At 39.8% G+C, this 17,853-nt stretch overlaps 1 protein-coding gene across 9 annotated transcripts in view; it reads left to right on the top strand.

Moving 5' to 3' along the window:
• The window catches only part of F8 (coagulation factor VIII), a 133,142-nt gene that overhangs the window by 71,081 nt on the left and 44,208 nt on the right, over positions 1–17,853 (top strand). For all 9 annotated transcript variants that reach the window (XR_007149785.1, XM_047847687.1, XM_047847691.1 and 6 more), the window contains 2 exons: positions 3,536–3,745; positions 7,116–10,215. Coding sequence is in view for 8 of the 9 variants with exons in the window: in XM_047847687.1 (XP_047703643.1) it covers positions 3,536–3,745; positions 7,116–10,215 (3,310 nt within the window). In the remaining variant the exon portion in view is untranslated. The remainder of the gene's footprint in view (positions 1–3,535; positions 3,746–7,115; positions 10,216–17,853) is intronic.

The following is a 17,853-nucleotide window of genomic DNA, read 5'->3' as shown; positions in this document are numbered from 1 at the left end:
TATATATATATATATATATATATATATATATATGTATATGTAGAGAGTGATATGTTTTCAAGGCAATGTGATATGTTCTAATCATTCTGGGCTAGGGCTCTTTCCTCAGTATTTCTAATCATATCTCTATCACTTTATTCCCACTTTGTTTCAAAAACAAAACTATGTAAGTTATGTCAAGAAAATGTGGCAATACAAGTCTAGAGAAGGAATACATGTTCTACTTCTTCAAGTCCAATCTGACCATCTCTCTCCTACGGGGGGCATGTAGCCCATTGCATGGGATTTATTGGTACTATCGGATTTTGTGTTTCCTATTTTTTCTGAATTTTTCATTTTTTTCTCCTTTGTTGCTTTTTTGATTAAGCTATTTTTAAACTCCATCTTTTTCCTTTACTATTTTGTAAGTTATGCACACTTCTATTTACTTTTGGGGACAATTGCTCTTTAAGTTTTATTTATTTAATAGAGGGGGGAGGGGCAGAGAGAGAGGGACAGAAAATCCCAAGCAGGCTCCACGCTCTCAGCTGTTAGATGCATGGCTCAAACCCATGAACCATGAGATCATGACCTGAGCCAAAACCAAGAGTCAGACACTCTACCAATTGAGCCACCCAGGTGCCCCTGGGGAGGATTACTCTTAAAATACTGCCCTTCATACAAAGTCTGAGGTTGTTCTTTGCCTTGTTTCATTTCCAGATATTCCAGAAATATAATTGACATATAACATTGTATAAGTTTAAGGTGAAAACATGTTTATTTGATATACTTATATATTGCAAAATGATCACCACCATACTGTCAGCTGACACCTCCATCATGTCACATACTTATCATTTCTTTTTTCTAGTGAGAACATTTCAGATCTACTCTCTTAGCAACTTTCAAGTACATAATACAGTATTATTAACTATAATCACCATGCTGTAAATTAGATCCCCAGAACTTGTCTTATAACTGATATTTTGTACCCTTTGACCAACATCTCCCCATTTCCCCCACCACCCTCCTGGTAACCACCATTATACTCTCTGTTTCTAGGAATTCAGCTTTCTTAGATTCCACATATAAGTGGAATCATACACTGTTTGTCTTTCTGTCTCTGATCTATTTTGCTAATGATCACGTTTCCCTAATGATTAATGATGATGAGCATCTTTTCATGTACCCATTGACCAACCAACAGTTGGATGCTTAACCAACTGAACCACCCAGGGACACCTTCCTCTGCCCTTTTTAAAAATCAGAGGTTTTTTTTGTTACTCAGTTTTATGAGTTCATTATATATTTTGGATATTAAGCCCTTACCAGATAAATGATTTGCAGATATTTTCTCCTATTCCTTAGGCTGCCTTTTCATTTTGTTGATTGTTTCTTTTGTTGTGCAGAAGCTTCTTAGTTTCATGTCATCCCACTTGTTAATTTTTCCTTTGTTGCTTGTGCTTTTGGTGTCATATCGAGAAAAATAATCACCAAAACCAATGTCAAGGAGCCTTTTCCCTATGTTTGTAGGAGTTTTACACTTTCAGGTCTTATGTTTAAGTCTTTAATGCATTTCAGGTTAATTTTTGTGTAGGGTGTAAGGGTTCAGTTTCTTTCTTCTCCAGATGCCTATTCAGTTTTCCCAGCACCACTTATTGAAGGCATTACCCTTTCCTCATTGAATATTCTTTTTTAAAATTTATCTATTTTGAAAGAGGGAGAGAGAGCACAAGCAAGCGTGTGAGCAGGGGAGGGGCAGAGAGAGAGAGGGAGAGAGAGAATCCCAAGCAGGTTCCCTGCTGTCAGCACAGAGCCCGATGCGGGGCTCCATCTCACAAACTGTGAGATCATGACCTGAGCTGAAACCAAAAGAGTCGGATACTTAACCGACTGAGCCACCCAGGAGCCCCCTCATTGAATATTTTTGATTGCTTTGTCAAATATTAGTTGGCCGTATACTTAAGGATATATTTCTGGGCTTTTGATTCTCTTCCATTGGTCTATGACTATTTTTGTGCCAGTACCATACTGCTTTAATTACTACAGCTTTGTAGTGTAGCCTGAAATCAGCCATTGTGATTGCCCCCAGCTTTGTTCTTTCTCAAGATTGTTTTGGCTATTCAGAGTCTTTTGTTGTTCCATATGAATAGTCATATTTTCAGGGTGCCTTGGTGGCTCAGTCAGTTAAGCATCTGACTCTTGGTTTCGGCTCAGGTCATGATCTCGCAGTTCGTGGGTTCAAGCCTTGCGTCAGGCCCACACTGACAGTACAGAGCCTACTTGAGATTCTGTCTCTCTCCTCTCTCTTGGCCCCTCCCCTATTCACATGCTCTCTCTCTCTCTCTCTCAAAATAAACAAATAAATAAATAAATAACCTTTAAAAATAAAAAATAAATGAATAGTCATATTTCCCATCAGCATTTAGCAAATAGCTCATTCTCTTTTGCTACCAGTTTGAAATGCTGCCTTTATCACGTATTAAATTCCCATGTATATCTGTATCTCTTTCTGGACTCTATATTCTGATTGACATATTCATGTATACCTGTGGATGACCACACCTTCAATTACAATAGACTTATAATATCTTTTAATGCTTTGTAGGGCAAGAAATTTGATTCTCGCTTAGTTGCCCTCAGCTAGAGTCTGAGCATTGCTTAGTAGATTTGTGAACCACTCTGCAGAATAGACAGGCACTTATTGAATAGATAGATAGATAGATGTATGGAAGAGGCTTTCAGAAATAATTCCCTTTATAGAAGAAAGTCACTGTTACTTTTGTTTAGCTTTTTATTTAGAAATAATTTCAAACTTACAGAACTTCTACAAGAATATTATAGAGAGCTCCCATATACCTTTTACCCAAATTCATTAATTTTTTTAAAACATTTATTTATTATTAAGAGACAGAGAGAGACAGAGCATGAGCATGGGAGGGGCAGAGAGAGGAGGAGACCCAGAATACGAAGCAGGCTCCAGACTCTGAGCTGTCAGCACAGAGCCCAAATCGGGGCTTGAACTCACAAACCACGAGATCATGACCTGAGCCAAAGTTGGACGCTTGACCAACTGAGCCACCCAGGCTCCCCGATTCACTAATTTTTAATATTTTTCCTTATTTACTGTATTATTCTCTTTTTTCTCCATATACTTTTATTGTTTATTTTCCAATTCAGAACAGGTTGCAGACATCATGCTGTTTTATCTCATAATACTTCATTTTGCATTCACTATGAGTACAGATATTTTTTGAAAAACTTTAACATTGCTACAATACAATTATCTAATTGGCAGCCAGTATTCCAATTGTATAAATCAAGGTCGTCTTTTGTAGCATTTCCCTCTCCAGTTCACGGAGGGTTAAAGTCTATGACTCTTCTCGCTTTGCGACTGGGAGCTAGGTGACCAAGTACTAGCGATGTACTGTTATGGAAAGTATAGCGCTACCTCTCCTTGGGAATAAGGTAATGGGCTTAACCCATCATTATTTTTCATCATATCATGACAACCCAAAATAATAAATCAAATGTCTTGTTCCCATTTGGTTTGCAGGCATCAACGGCTATGTTTTTGACAACTTGCAGCTGTCAGTTTGTTTGCATGAGGTGGCATACTGGTACATTCTAAGTGTTGGAGCACAAACTGACTTCCTGTCTGTCTTCTTCTCTGGATACACCTTCAAACACAAAATGGTCTATGAAGACACACTTACCCTATTCCCATTCTCAGGAGAAACTGTCTTCATGTCAATGGAAAATCCAGGTTAGCTATTTATATTATTCTCTTACTAACAGCTGTGATCCTTTGCTCGCTGTTCATGTGTTCATGTGGGAGCGGATACTGAATGGTCCAAGTGATGTTACTAATTGCAAGGCATTTTAATGACAGCAGAACATCAGGTATTTAACTTAAAGTCTTTCCTCTAAAAAGTGCCTTTACTTACCATTGCCCAAAATCTTAAGTGTGCTTACTAAACTGTAGTGGTGAATATATATTTATAGATGCAGTTACCGTGTGTGAGCTGAACATGTTTCTGTGTGCTTTGTGAACACTTGTACTGTCATCTGAATACCACCGAGTAATCTCTCTTGGTACACATACCCTCAAACCACTGGGGAGCCTTTGGGATGGTTGTGGCTGTCACTTTCTCATCTTCCTTCTCCGTCCGTAACCACTGCAAGGCTTTTGACAGCATCAGCTGTCGGCAAAAACACTGACATGGCCTAAATCCAACACAGATTGTTGCTACATTCATACAGCTTAGTAACGAGTGCTAGGCCACTCCATGCTCTCGTCCTTCACACCTCTGTTGTCTGCGGGGAAAAGCATGTCAGATTGTAGTTCTTCTCTTACACTGAAGGCCTCTCTGGACATAAACTCTCAAAGGGAAATTTCTGGGGAATAAAAACCAGTCTCATCCTATATAAACATATGTTCACCTTTATACCCAGAAACTTATTGTACTTACAAGTGATGGATTTTTGTGGAAAGTGAGTAAAGAACCTGGCAGGACTCCAGCAGTATCTCTGGAAGTGTCTTGTACATTTATGTCTTTGTTATCTGTTTTCCAACTAATTTTCAGACTCGCTGAGGACAGAGACCTTGTTTATCTTATTCATCACTATATCCCTAATGTATATAGTTCCTGGCCTGTAGTAAGTGCTTAATAAATATTTCTTTCAATTAACAAATGAATATGTACCAAAAAGATGATAAAACATTATGTATAATATGGTTATAAATATCTAAACCAAAGAGAGAAATTGTGTGTATGTGTATGTATGTGTATAGGCAGAGAAAAATATTACAAATAACAATATTTTATGAAGCTTTTAAACTATTTTGGTGATTACTTAAATTCTACAGACAAATTAAAATGGCTTTATGTGTCTTGAGGGAAAAAAATCCTAATGTAATATCATTATTTACAAATCTCAAGCTAAATAAAGCCCCTAAAGATTTCCTGTGTTCAGAATGGTAAAGTCTGATTCCTTTTGTCTGTTTTTTTTTTTTTTTGAGGTAAAATTCACCATTTTAACCATTTAAAAGTGTACAATTCTGTGGCAGGAGACTGGTCTATACCCACTGACCCAGTCTCAAACTTGACTGGACATGATTTGCCTGTGGCAGAAGGTGAAGGAGGGGATTGCCAGCCGGTGTCCCCAAGGGAATTATAATTCAACGTTGTGCAACCATTACTATTATCTAATTCCAGAATATTTTTATCACCCCAAAAAGAGACCCTTTACCATTAAGAAGTCACTCCCTATTCCCCCTTCTTTTAATTTTCTCTGCAACTGTAACTATATCTCCTTTTTTATTCCAAATTTTATACACGTAGAATTTCTTATTTTTATTTGGTTATTTATTTTATTGAGTTTTTCATCAAAGAATCAGCTCTTCTTTAAGCTGTTCGATTGAGATTTAATTAATTATGCTTTACATTAATCTTTACTCGTGCATGTAATACAGAAAGATGTTCTCATTAAAAACTTTGCACCAATACAAATAAAACTACAGTCCTTCTTGATCACTGTTCCCAATCCCAGGCCCTTCTCACAGTTTGGTGTATGTCATTCCAAACCTGTTTATGGAGTTTCATTTTCCCTTTTCTCACTCAATTACTATCCTCCTTAGGAAGAAGAAGGAAGTGGTTGTGTCTAAGTTATAACAGTAGAATTTTAAGAGTCAAAAACCTTATTTAAATTACTCATTTCAGCTCCAGTCTTGATCTACTCTGACCCAACATCGTTTCACACCATCAAAATTATGCTTTAAATCTCATGAAATTGGGCTCCCAATCCACAAACTTATGATATAGCTATGTCCATATTTTTAGTGAAACCACATTATTATGACTATGTAAATGTTCACTATGGAATCAAATAGAATTATATTTCTTCTTTTTATAACTTGTTTAGCTGAAACTTCTAATTGTTTTACTGTTCTTGTTGTAATGTTTTCCCTTTAGTTATTCTCTTTTTTATTCAAGAGTGTTATCATACAACATATTCTTTTTCACTTAGAAACTGACCACCTGGACCCATGCATCCTCCTCCCCCAGTCTGGGCTGTTTTTTTTTCTAAATCTGAAAATCAGTTATTAATTTGGGACTTTTCTTCAGCGCTGATTTCCTGTATCCCATGTCATCTTATTTTTAAATTTACAGTATACTCCTTTATTTTGGTAGAAAACATTCTCCCACCACCTCCTCAGCATGGCTGCTTTAAAGGTAGATTTTCTAAATCCTTGTATGATATAAAATGTATTTATTCTCATTTACCATCGGATTGATTATTTGCACATAGAGTGCAATGTGCACTAATTCCAAAATGCATTTGACCATAAAGACCTTTTCCATGGGTATCCCATTATCTCTTAGGTCTCTATGGAAATATACTTTGAGGAAAGTTTTTCCTTTGCCACTGTAAAATTCCTTCACTTGAATAATCTTGTTTACAGCAGAAATTAACATTGCTAGCACAGTAGAGGGATTTTCTATCATATATATCCTAAAGTCCTACTCCCTTGTGCTTACTTATCCTGCAAATTGATGACAATGGAAGCTAGTCATTGATATGTGATTTGCATACATTATTTGATAAGGGAGATACTATTAGCTTCATTTCCAAATTAGAAAAGTGGAGCTCAGAGAGATCAGTTGATTTGCTCAAAGTCACACAGCTGGTAAATGGTAGAGCTAGGATTTGAACCCAGGCAATCTGACTGTAAGAACCTGTGCCATTATGTAATATAGCAATAATACCTAGCCTACATACAGTTTCAGGGATTAAGTCACTATCATCATCAAAGAGTTCTGTGTGACTATTAGGACTCCCCACTGTTGTATATGTTAATTATATTTCTCCATTTTTATTCCAATATCTGTTCATTTGTAATCACAACCCTTTCTTGTGATCACAGACAGATATACCACAACAGCGGCAATGCAAAAAAGCACTTTCACTACCATTGTTGGACTGTTTTATGTGCCAGGGATTTAACCTAATGACTTGTAATACAAGGGTACCGACTACTATTTTTTCATTATCTGGGAATAGAAGAGAACGACTAATACATAACTTGCTTGGGATGTGGGTTGTGAGTAACCAGAGTCTTTTTCTTCTTCCAGGTCTATGGGTGCTGGGGTGCCACAACTCAGACTTTCGGAACAGAGGCATGACAGCTTTACTGAAGGTTTCTAGTTGTAATGGGAACATTGATGATTATGATGAGGATAGATATGAAGATATTCCAGCCTCCCTCTTGAATGAAAACAATGTCATTGAACCCAGAAGCTTCTCCCAGAATTCAAGACATCATAGCCCTAGGCAAAAGCAATTCAAAGCCACCACAACTCCAGAAAATGACATAGAGAAGATTGACCCTCAGCCTGGAGAAAGAACGCAGCTGCTTAACGTACAAAGTGTCTCCTCTAGTGATTTGCTGATGCTTCTGGGACAGAATCCTACTCCACGTGGATTACTCTTATCTGATTTCCAGGAAGCCACACATGAAGCAGATGATCATTTACTTGGAGCTATAGAAAGACACAAGGGCCCATCTGCAGTGGCAGATCTCAGACCAGAGCTCCATCACAGTGGGGACAGAGTATTTACTCCTGAGCCAAAACTAAAATTAAGATTAAATGAGAATTTGGGGGCAACTGTAACAGCAGAGTTGAAGAACCTTGATTTAAAAATTTCTAGTTCATCAGACAACCTAACAGCTTCACCAACAATTCCATCAGACAAGTTGGCAGCAGGTACTGAAAAGACAGGTTCCTTAGGACCCCCAAATATGTCAATTCACTCAAATAGTCATTTAGGTACCATTGTATTTGGCAAAAATTCATCTCACTCTATTGACTCTGGTGTACCTTTGGGCTCGAGTGAAGGAGACAATGATTCCAAGTTGTTAGAAGCAGCTTTAATGAATAGTCAAGAAAGTTCACTGGGAGAAAATGTATTATCAGTGGAGAGAAATGGGTTATTTAAAGAAGACAGAGTTCATGGACCTGCTTCATTAATTAAAGATAATGCTTTATTCAAAGTTAATATCTCTTTGATAAAGACAAACAACGCAACAATTAACTCAACAACTAATAGCAAAAATCATGTTGATGTCCCAACATTATTAACTGAGAACAGTACATCAGTCTGGCAAGATACTATATTAGAAAGTAATGCTGAGTTTCAAGAAATGACTTCTTTGCTTCATAATGAAACATTTATGGACAGAAATATTACAGCTTTGGAGCTAAAGCATGTGTCAAATAAAACTACTTCATCAAAAAATGTGGAAGTGGTCTACCAAAACAAAGAGGGCCTGGTGCCACTAGGTGCAGAAAATCCAGGTCTCTCATTCTTCAAGACACTGTTCTCACCAGATTCAGCAAAGTGGATAAAATGGACCCATGGCGAGAACTCCCTAAGCTCTGGGCAAAGGCCCATTCCAACACAATTAACATCTTTAGGATCAGAAAAATCTGTGAAAGATCAGAAGTTTTTGTCAGAAAAGAAGGTGGTAGTAGGAGAAGATGAATTTACAAAGGACACAGAACTCAAAGAGATGAGTTTTCCAAACAGCAAGAGCATGTTTTTTACTAACTTGCCCAATGTCCAAGATAATGGTACTTACAATCAAGAAGAAAAATCTCAGGAAGAGATAGAAAGAAAGGAGAAATTAACCCAAGAAAATGTGGGTTTGCCTCAGGAATATACAGTAGCTGACACTAATAATTCCCTGAAGAACCTTTTCTTACTAAGCACTAAGCAAAATGTGGAAGGTTTAGATGAGGGGCCATATACTCCAATACTTCAAGACACCAGGTCATTAAATGATTCAGCACATAGAGCAGGGATTCACATAGTCCATTTCTCAAAAATAAGGGAGGAAGAAAACTTGGAAGGTTTGGGAAATCAAACAAAGGAAATGGCAGAGAGGTTTTCAAGCACTCCAAGGATGTCTCCTAATCCAAGTCAGCATAATATGCTCACTCAGCGTGGTAAGCGGGCCTTGAAACAATCCAGACTCTCACTAGAAGAAACTAAGTTTGCAAGGGGGGTAATTTTGAATGACACCTCAACCCAGTCATCCAAAAACATGAACTTTTTGATGCATGGAACCCTCACACAGATAGAGGACAATGAGAAAGAAAAAGGGGCTGCCACTCAGTCCCTCCAATCAGATTGTTCTATGGGGAATCAGGGCACCATTCAAATGAATGACTCTGCATTACCCATTGCAAAGGAATCAGCATTTCCATCAATCAGACATACAGATCTGACCAAGATCCCATCCCAGGACAACTCTTCTCATCTTCCAGTGTCAGCCTGCACTTATACCTTCAGGGAGAGTTCTGGGGTCCAAAAAAGCACTCATTTCTCACAAGGAGCCAAGAGAAATAAACTTTCTGTAGCCTTCCTAACCTCAGAAATGATTGTAGGTCAAGGAAAGTTCAGCTCCCTAGGGAAAAGTGCCATGAACCAACGCATGTCCAAGAAACGTGAAAACACTCTTTTGCAACAAGGCTTGTCTGAAGCATCTGGCAAAGTTGAATTACTCCCTAAAGCACATGTTCATCAAGAAGACTCTTTCCCTACAAAAACTAGCAATGATTCTTCTGGCCACCTGGATCTTATGGAGAAGATCTTCCTTCAGAAAACACAGGGACCTAAGAAAATAAATGGACCCGGAAAAGTGCCCTTCCTGAAATGGACAACAGAGAGCTCTGAAAAGATTCCCTCTGAGCTGCTGGGTCCCCTTGCTTGGGATAACAACAATGCCACCCAGATACCAAGAGAAGAGTGGAAATCCCAAAAGTCACAGAAAAACATAGCTTTTAAGAGCAAGGACACCATTTTGCCCTTGGGCCCTTGTGAAAACAGTCCTTCAGTAGCAGCAATAAATGAAGGGCAAGGTGAACTCCAAAGAGAAGCCACCAGGTCAAAGCAAGGAGAGACTGGAAGATTGTGCTCTCAGAACCCACCGGTCTCAAAACGCCATCAAAGAGAAATAACCCTTACTACTCTTCAGTCAGAGGAAGACAAAATTGACTATGATGATACGTTCTCAATTGAAATGAAGAGAGAAGATTTTGACATCTATGGTGAAGATGAAAATCAGGGCCTCCGCAGCTTTCAAAAGAGAACACGACACTATTTCATTGCTGCAGTGGAGCGTCTCTGGGATTATGGGATGAGTAGATCTCCCCATGCACTAAGAAACAGGTATGAGTACATTGATTATTCCTTTGTCCTGCTATTGCCACATTTGACTTTACCAGATGCTGAAACAATATGAAAAACACAGCTAATCTGCAGGAATAAATCTCCAAAGGTTGCTTTATAGAAGAACCCTGAAGTCCAGGAAGCAAAGTCGAGATGGAGCTGAGGAGTAAATAGGAGGTTAGATGATGACACCAATAATGAGAGTTACAAAAGGTAAATGGGTCAAGGTCAAGAAGCATCAATGGGGAACAGGAAGAAAGTCAGCCTCACCTATCAACATTGTGAGCTGCAGGAGTAATTTTAATCTTGTGAAAAGGTTCTGAGAGAAGCAGGAGGAAGAAGTAAAGTGTGTGGTAAAGATGTTGAGGATACAGAGAATATTGTTTTCCATGGTACTGGGGATCCAGGGAGCAAAGTGGGAGGATTTGATTGTTAGGGAAGCAGAAAGAGATTGGGCAGGGAAGAGAAAGCACAGAGAAATTTGGAAGATAAGGAAAGTCTTATGGAGAGTCAATCATGTATTTATTGAGCACCTACTCTATGCCAGACACTCTTGTATACACTGGGGTGCAGCAGAATAGGAGCTTACATTCTATTGGGGGGAGCAAGAGGTAATAAATTAGCAGAAAAGTAAATAGAGGAATCTTGATGGTGCTCTTCAGGAGGTAGAATCTAATATGATAGAGAGTGCCTTGGGGTGTTACTTTAGCTGTGTTGGTCAGAGAAATCCTCTGTGAAATTGAGACCTAAATGATGAGAAGACACTTGATGGAGCTCTGAGAGATGCTTCCAGGCAGAGGGAACAAGGAATGCAAAGGCTCTGAGAATGAAACAAGTTTGAGGAACAAGAAAGGACCAGTCTGACTGGAGTAGAGTGAAGAACTGGGGTGATGGGGGTGGTTATGGGAGACGAAGTAGTAAAGATGAGCAGTGGTAAGATAATATAGGTCCTAGAGAAAGGTTAGGTGCCTTCTTCATTACTCATTGTCACATTCTGACCTCTCTGTCTACCTCAAGTGGGCCCTTATTGATGCATAGCAACTATAGAATATTTCCCTAATCTACTGACTTTCCCACTGTCCTGGACCCTTCCCCTGCATTTGCTTTTTCCTTAAATCTCCAACCCCCTTTACCCATTCTCCAATAGCCCTTCTCATTCATAGCCAATGCCTATGCAATGAACGTCCCAACCTCCAACAAATTTATTGACATCCGTAACCATATACCGTCTTCAAGCTTATGGCAATAAATAACCATTGCTCCTAAGGCCAACCTCTCCAGTTTCCTAGTCAACCATCTCCAACTTTCCATTATAGTGCATTTTCATCTTATCCAATTCTCAGTTCATAATCAAATTCTTGTTATTTTTTGAAATTATAACCAGCGGTATTCTTTGATGAATTAGATGTGGTTGTGAGAGAAAAAGATGAGTTAGGAATAACTTCGGCGTTTAGAGTCTTGTAACTAAAAAGAAGGAGTGGTCATTGACTGCCATGGAAAACACTGGACAAACAAAAGATTTGTGGAAGGAGCAGAAATTAAGAGACTAATTTTGTACATGGTAAGGTAGTTTATATATGAATTTCAAGTTCAAGGAAGGTATCTTAGATGGAGATAATACAACTTGATATTATCTGCATAAGCGTAGACCATCATGAGAATAAGTTTAGACAGAAAAGAGGAGAGTTTAAAGAACTAACACTTAAGTTTACAGAGAAAGATTGACAGTGAGGTTAGTGAAAAAAAAAAAAGATAGAAAATTGGTGTCAGACAGGATGAGAGCACACAGGATGGAGTAATCGGAGTTCCTGGGTGGCTGTCAGTTAAGCGTCCAACTTCAGCTCAGATCATGATCTCACAGTTTGGGTGTTTGAGCCCCACATCAGGTTTTGCACTGACAGCACAGAGCCTGCTTGGGATTCTCTCTTTCTGCCCGCCCCTGTCCCTCCTCTTACCCTCTGTCTCTCTCAAAATAAATAAAACTTTAAAAAAAGGAAATAGTACTGAGAGTTCAACTAAGACAAGGGCTGAGAATTAGTAAAGATCATCCGTGACTTTGAAAATGTATTTTTAATGGAATAATGGAGATAAAAAAGACTTTTTGAAGTGGATTAAAGGAAGAATAGGTGGAAAAGAATCCAGCTACTGGTATCCAAATCAGTGGCTACCACTCTGGTCTAAACCATCCTCAACTCTCACCCAAATTATTGTAATAGCCTCTTAACTGTACTTTCAGCTTCCAGCCTGGCCCTTATACAGTCTTTTCCCTACACAGAACCTAAAGTAAATTTTCAAAGTGTAATTCTGATTATTGTTCTCTGCTCCAAATCTCCTAGTGGATTTCCTTTCTACCCTTGGTAAATTCCAAAATCTTCACCATGGCCTTCAAGTTTCTGAGATTTGACCCACTGAAACGTCTCTGCTCTCATATCCTACCATTGTTTCCTGCTCACTCTGTTCTAACCACATTGCCCTTATTGTACTTCCTCAGATAGAGCAAATATATACCTTTCTCCAGGCCTTTGCACTTTGTGTTCTTTTCTTAGAATTCTCTTCTTTTGATATCCTAATGTTCATCCTCTCACTTCTTTCACATTGCTGCTCAAATTTCATTTTATCAGTGAGGCTTTCCCTGAACACTGTGTATGCATACAGCTCCTACCACACTCTTTCACTGCACTTACTAGCACCTGAAATATTATACATTTACTTGTTTATAGTCTATTTTCCCCAACTAGAAACTAAGTTCTTGAAAGCACAAATTTTGAAGGTGTTGTTCAATGGTATATCCCCAAAACCTTAATCAGTTCCTGGCATGTGATAAATGCTTAAATATCTATTGAATGAATTAGTAAATGATGGATGTAGGGAGGCAAGAGGAGGTCTCTCGTGTATGTCTGCACTCCAGAGAATGCCAACTGAATGGTAGCACAATTTCCATGAGCCAAAATAGAGGCAGGGAAACCAGCAAAGGGGCCATTACAGTCATCCGGAGAAGACAGATTATTTAGACCAAAATTGTGGTGGGGAAAATCAAAAGAAATGGAAAGGTGTTGAGTATAATTTGAAAACAAGCAAACAGGACTTGCTGTTAGGTTGAGTATGGGGGCAATGGAGAGGACTCAGAGAAATTTTTGTTGTTTTTTTTTTTTTAGTTATTTTTTTTCCTAAGCAACTAGGTGGACAATGATGACATTTAATGAGATGTGGAAAGCTTGAGGTAGAACAGATTTATTTGAGGAAACACTCAAGGGTCGGTTTTTAACATGTTTACTTTGAGATGCCCACTAGATGCCCAAATTGAGATGTTGAGTAGTCAGTTGGATATATGAGTCTGGAATCCAAGGGAGAGCTCTGTGCTAAAGACAAATAAGCTTGGGAGCCATAAGCATCTTGATAGCATTCAAATAAGACTCAATGGGTCCATCAAGAGAGTAAAAGTAGATGTAAACCATGTCCACTTTAAGCTGGGTCCCCAGAGGTCTACATCCTCAAGGTAACAGTAAGCCAGTTAATTCACTTCATTGACTTGCAGCCCAGTTTTCTGTCATCTGTGTTTTCCATGAAATCTCTGGGTTTATCTTGAAGGTCCAAAATGGCTTCATTCACACATCTGATGCCTTGGCAGAAAATAATGGAAATCTAGACTTGCTGGGACTCTTGACCAGAAGGCCTACATGTAACCTTTCTAGCATGAGAGTACCTGGATAATCATATTTCATACATAGTGGTTGGCTTCTTCCAGAGAGAGCATACCAGGAGAACTGAGCACTGAGTGACTACATATGATACCATGAGGAGCAATTCTGAGTTAACATAATTGAAAAGTACAGCAAAATGGTTGCTGTTTTAAGCCACTAAAGTTTTGATGTAATTTGTGATACAGCAACAGACAGAGGAGACGTAAAGGATAGTGTGAAGGATTTACCTATGTTTTAAAATTTTTAATGTTTATTCATTTTTTGAGAGAGAGACAGCACGAGCGTGGAAGGACAGACAGAGGGGGAGACACAGAATCCAAAGCAGGCTCCAGGCTCTGAGCTGTCAGCACAGAGCCTGATGCGGGGTTTGAACTCACAAACCACGAGATCATGACCTGAGCCCAAGTTGGATGCTTAACTGACTGAACCACCCAGGCCCCAAGATTTACCTATTTTTAATTGAAATTGCAGAAGGAAAGGAAAGAGTGATTAGAGGAGAAGCAATAATTGAAGAGATAGTGGCTTAATATTTTCCAAAATTGAAAAAATTCATGAATGCACAGATTCAGGGAGTTCAACAAACCCCAAACAGAGTGAATAAAAATATCAACACCTAGGAATGTTTCATCAGAGTGAAACTTCAGAAAATCCAAAAGTCTTAAAAGCAGCCAAAGAGGGGCACCTGGGTGGCTCAGTCGGTTGAGCATCCGACTCTGGATTTCGACTCAGGTCATCATCTTTCAGTTTGTGGGTTCGAGCCCTATGTTGGGTTCTGTGCTCATAGTGCAGACCCTGCTTGGGACTCTCTGTCTCCCTCTCTCTCTGCCCCCCCCCACTTATGTGCATGCACACACACACTCTCTCTCTCAAAATAAATAAATAAACATCCTTTTAAAAGCAGCCAAAGGAAAAAGACAGCATACATTCAAATGAGATACAGAAAGGTGACTTTTCAGTAGTGCTAATTAAACATAGAAGACAGGGAAATGATGTCTAGAATGCGTTGAAATACAATAACTGCCAACCTAGAATTCTATATCCATCAAAAATATGATTCAGAATTCAAGGTGAAATGGGACATTTTCAGACAAACAGAAACCTAAATCTCACCACCAGCAAAAACCCAATAAAAATATTCTAATGATGTAGTTGAGACAATAGGAAAGTGATAATGAAAGAATTAAAAGGCAAAAAAGACTAAAAAAGTAAAGAAAGGATAAATTATGGATAAGTATAAATATTGTTTGTATAAAGAATGGTGAAAACATCTTATGAGGTCTAAGATATAATTGCTTTTTTCACAATGGGTTTGCCACCAAAACACAGGTGTCATGAAAACCATCCCTAAATCTAAGCCAAAATTGGAAAGGAAAAAACTCATATCAACACTGTCATCATTGGATGCATAAATTTGGGCAAATCTACCACTCCTAGCCATCTGATCTACAAATGTGGTGAGATCAACAAAAGAACCATTGAAAACTTGAGAAGGAGGAGTTCGAGGAAGATGGCGGCCTAGGAGGACGCTGGGCTCACCGCGCGTCCTGCTGATCACTTAGATTCCACCTACACCTGCCTAAATAACCCAGAAAACCGCCAGAAGACTAGCAGAATGGAGTCTCCAGAGCCAAGCGCAGACGAGAGGCCCACGGAAGAGGGTAGGAAGGGCGGAGAGGAGGTGCGCGCTCCACGGACTGGCGGGAGGGAGCCAGGGCGGAGGGGCAGCCTGCCAGCCAAATAGAGCCCCCGAGTCTGGCTTGCAAAAGCGGAGGGGCCAGACTGAGTGTGTTCCGACAGTAAGCGTGACTTAGCATCTGGGAGGTCATAAGTTAACAGCTCTGCTCGGAAAAGCAGGAAGGCTGGAGGACAAAGGGAGGGAGAATTGCTGAGCCCCAGGACGACAGAGCTCAGTTTGGCGGGGAACAAAGGCGCTTGCCAGTGCCATCTCCCTCACCCATCCCCCAGCCAAAATCCCAAAGGGAACCAGTTCCTGCCAGGGAACTTGCTTGCTCCACGCAAACACCCAACGCTGTGCTTCTGTGGAGCCACCCCTCTGGAAGTGGGTCTGACTCCCTCCGCCTGCCACAGGGCCCCTCCTGAAGTGGATCACCTAAGGAGAAGCGAGCTAAGCCTGCCCCTCCTGCCCCCGTGCACCTTGCCTACCCACCCCAGCTAATACGCCAGATCCCCAGCACCACAAGCCTGGTAGTGTGCAAGTAGCCCAGACGGGCCACGCCACCCCACAGTGAATCCCGCCCCTAGGAGAGGGGAAGAGAAGGCACACACCAGTCTGACTGTGGCCCCAGCGGTGGGCTGGGGGCAGACATCAGGTCTGACTGTGGCCCCGCCCACCAACTCCAGTTATACACCACAGCACAGGGGAAGTGCCCTGCAGGTCCGCACCACTCCAGGGACTATCCAAAATGACCAAACGGAAGAATTCCCCTCAAAAGAATCTCCAGGAAATAACAACAGCTAATGAACTGATCAAAAAGGATTTAAATAATATAACAGAAAGTGAATTTAGAATAATAGTCATAAAATTAATCACTAGGCTTGAAAACAGTATAGAGGACAGCAGAGAATCTCTTGCTACAGAGATCAAGGGACTAAGGAACAGTCAGGAGGAGCTGAAAAATGCTTTAAACGAGATGCAAAATAAAATGGAAATGACCACGGCTCGGCTTGAAGAGGCAGAGGAGAGAATAGGTGAACTAGAAGATAAAGTTATGGAAAAAGAGGAAGCTGAGAAAAAGAGAGATAAAAAAATCCAGGAGTATGAGGGGAAAATTAGAGAACTAAGTGATACACTAAAAAGAAATAATATACACATAATTGGTATCCCAGAGGAGGGAGAGGGAAAGGTGCTGAAGGGGTACTTGAGGAAATAATAGCTGAGAACTTCCCTGAACTGGGGAAGGAAAAAGGCATTGAAATCCAAGAGGCACAGAGAACTCCCTTCAGACATAACTTGAATCGATCTTCTGCACGACATATCATGGTGAAACTGGCAAAATACAAGGATAAAGAGAAAATTCTGAAAGCAGCAAGGGGTAAACGTGCCCTCACATATAAAGGGAGACCTGTAAGACTCGTGACTGATCTCTCTTTTGAAACTTGGCAGGCCAGAAAGGATTGGCACGAGATCTTCAATGTGAGGAACAGAAAAAATATGCAGCCAAGAATCCTTTATCCAGCAAGTCTGTCATTTAGAATAGAAAGAGAGATAAAGGTCTTCCCAAACAAAAAATGCTGAAGGAATTCTTCACCACTAAACCAGCCCTACAAGAGATCCTAAGATGGATCCTGTGAGACAAAGTACCAGAGACATCACTACAAGCATGAAACCTACAGACATCACAATGACTCTAAACCCATATCTTTCTATAATAACACTGAATGTAAATGGACTAAATGCACCAACCAAAAGACATAGGGTATCAGAATGGATAAAAAAACAAGACCCATCTATTTGCTGTCTACAAGAGCCTCATTTTAGACCTGAGGACACCTTCAGATTGAGAGTGAGGGGATGGAGAACTATTTATCATGCTACTGGAAGCCAAAAGAAAACTGGAGTAGCCATACTTAGACAAACTAGACTTTAAATTAAAGGCTGTAACAAGAGATGAAGAAGGGCATTATATAATAATTACAGGGTCTATCCATCAGGAAGAGCTAACAATTATAAATGTCTATGCGCCAAATACTTGAGCCCCCAAATATATAAAACAGTTAGTCATAAACATAAGCAACCTTATAGATAAGAATGTGGTAATTTCAGGGGACTTTAACACTCCACTTACAGAAATGGATAGACCATCTAGACACACGGTCAATAAAGAAACAAGGGCCCTGAATGAGACATTGGATCAGATGGACTTGACAGATATATTTAGAACTCTGCATCCCAGAGCAACAGAATATACTTTCTTCT

This window comes from Prionailurus viverrinus, unplaced genomic scaffold (genome assembly GCF_022837055.1).
Source record: "Prionailurus viverrinus isolate Anna unplaced genomic scaffold, UM_Priviv_1.0 scaffold_49, whole genome shotgun sequence".
Lineage (NCBI taxonomy): Eukaryota > Metazoa > Chordata > Mammalia > Carnivora > Felidae > Prionailurus > Prionailurus viverrinus.
The sequence above is the reverse complement of the archived record's forward strand: the minus strand, read 5'-3'. Positions and strand labels throughout refer to the sequence as shown.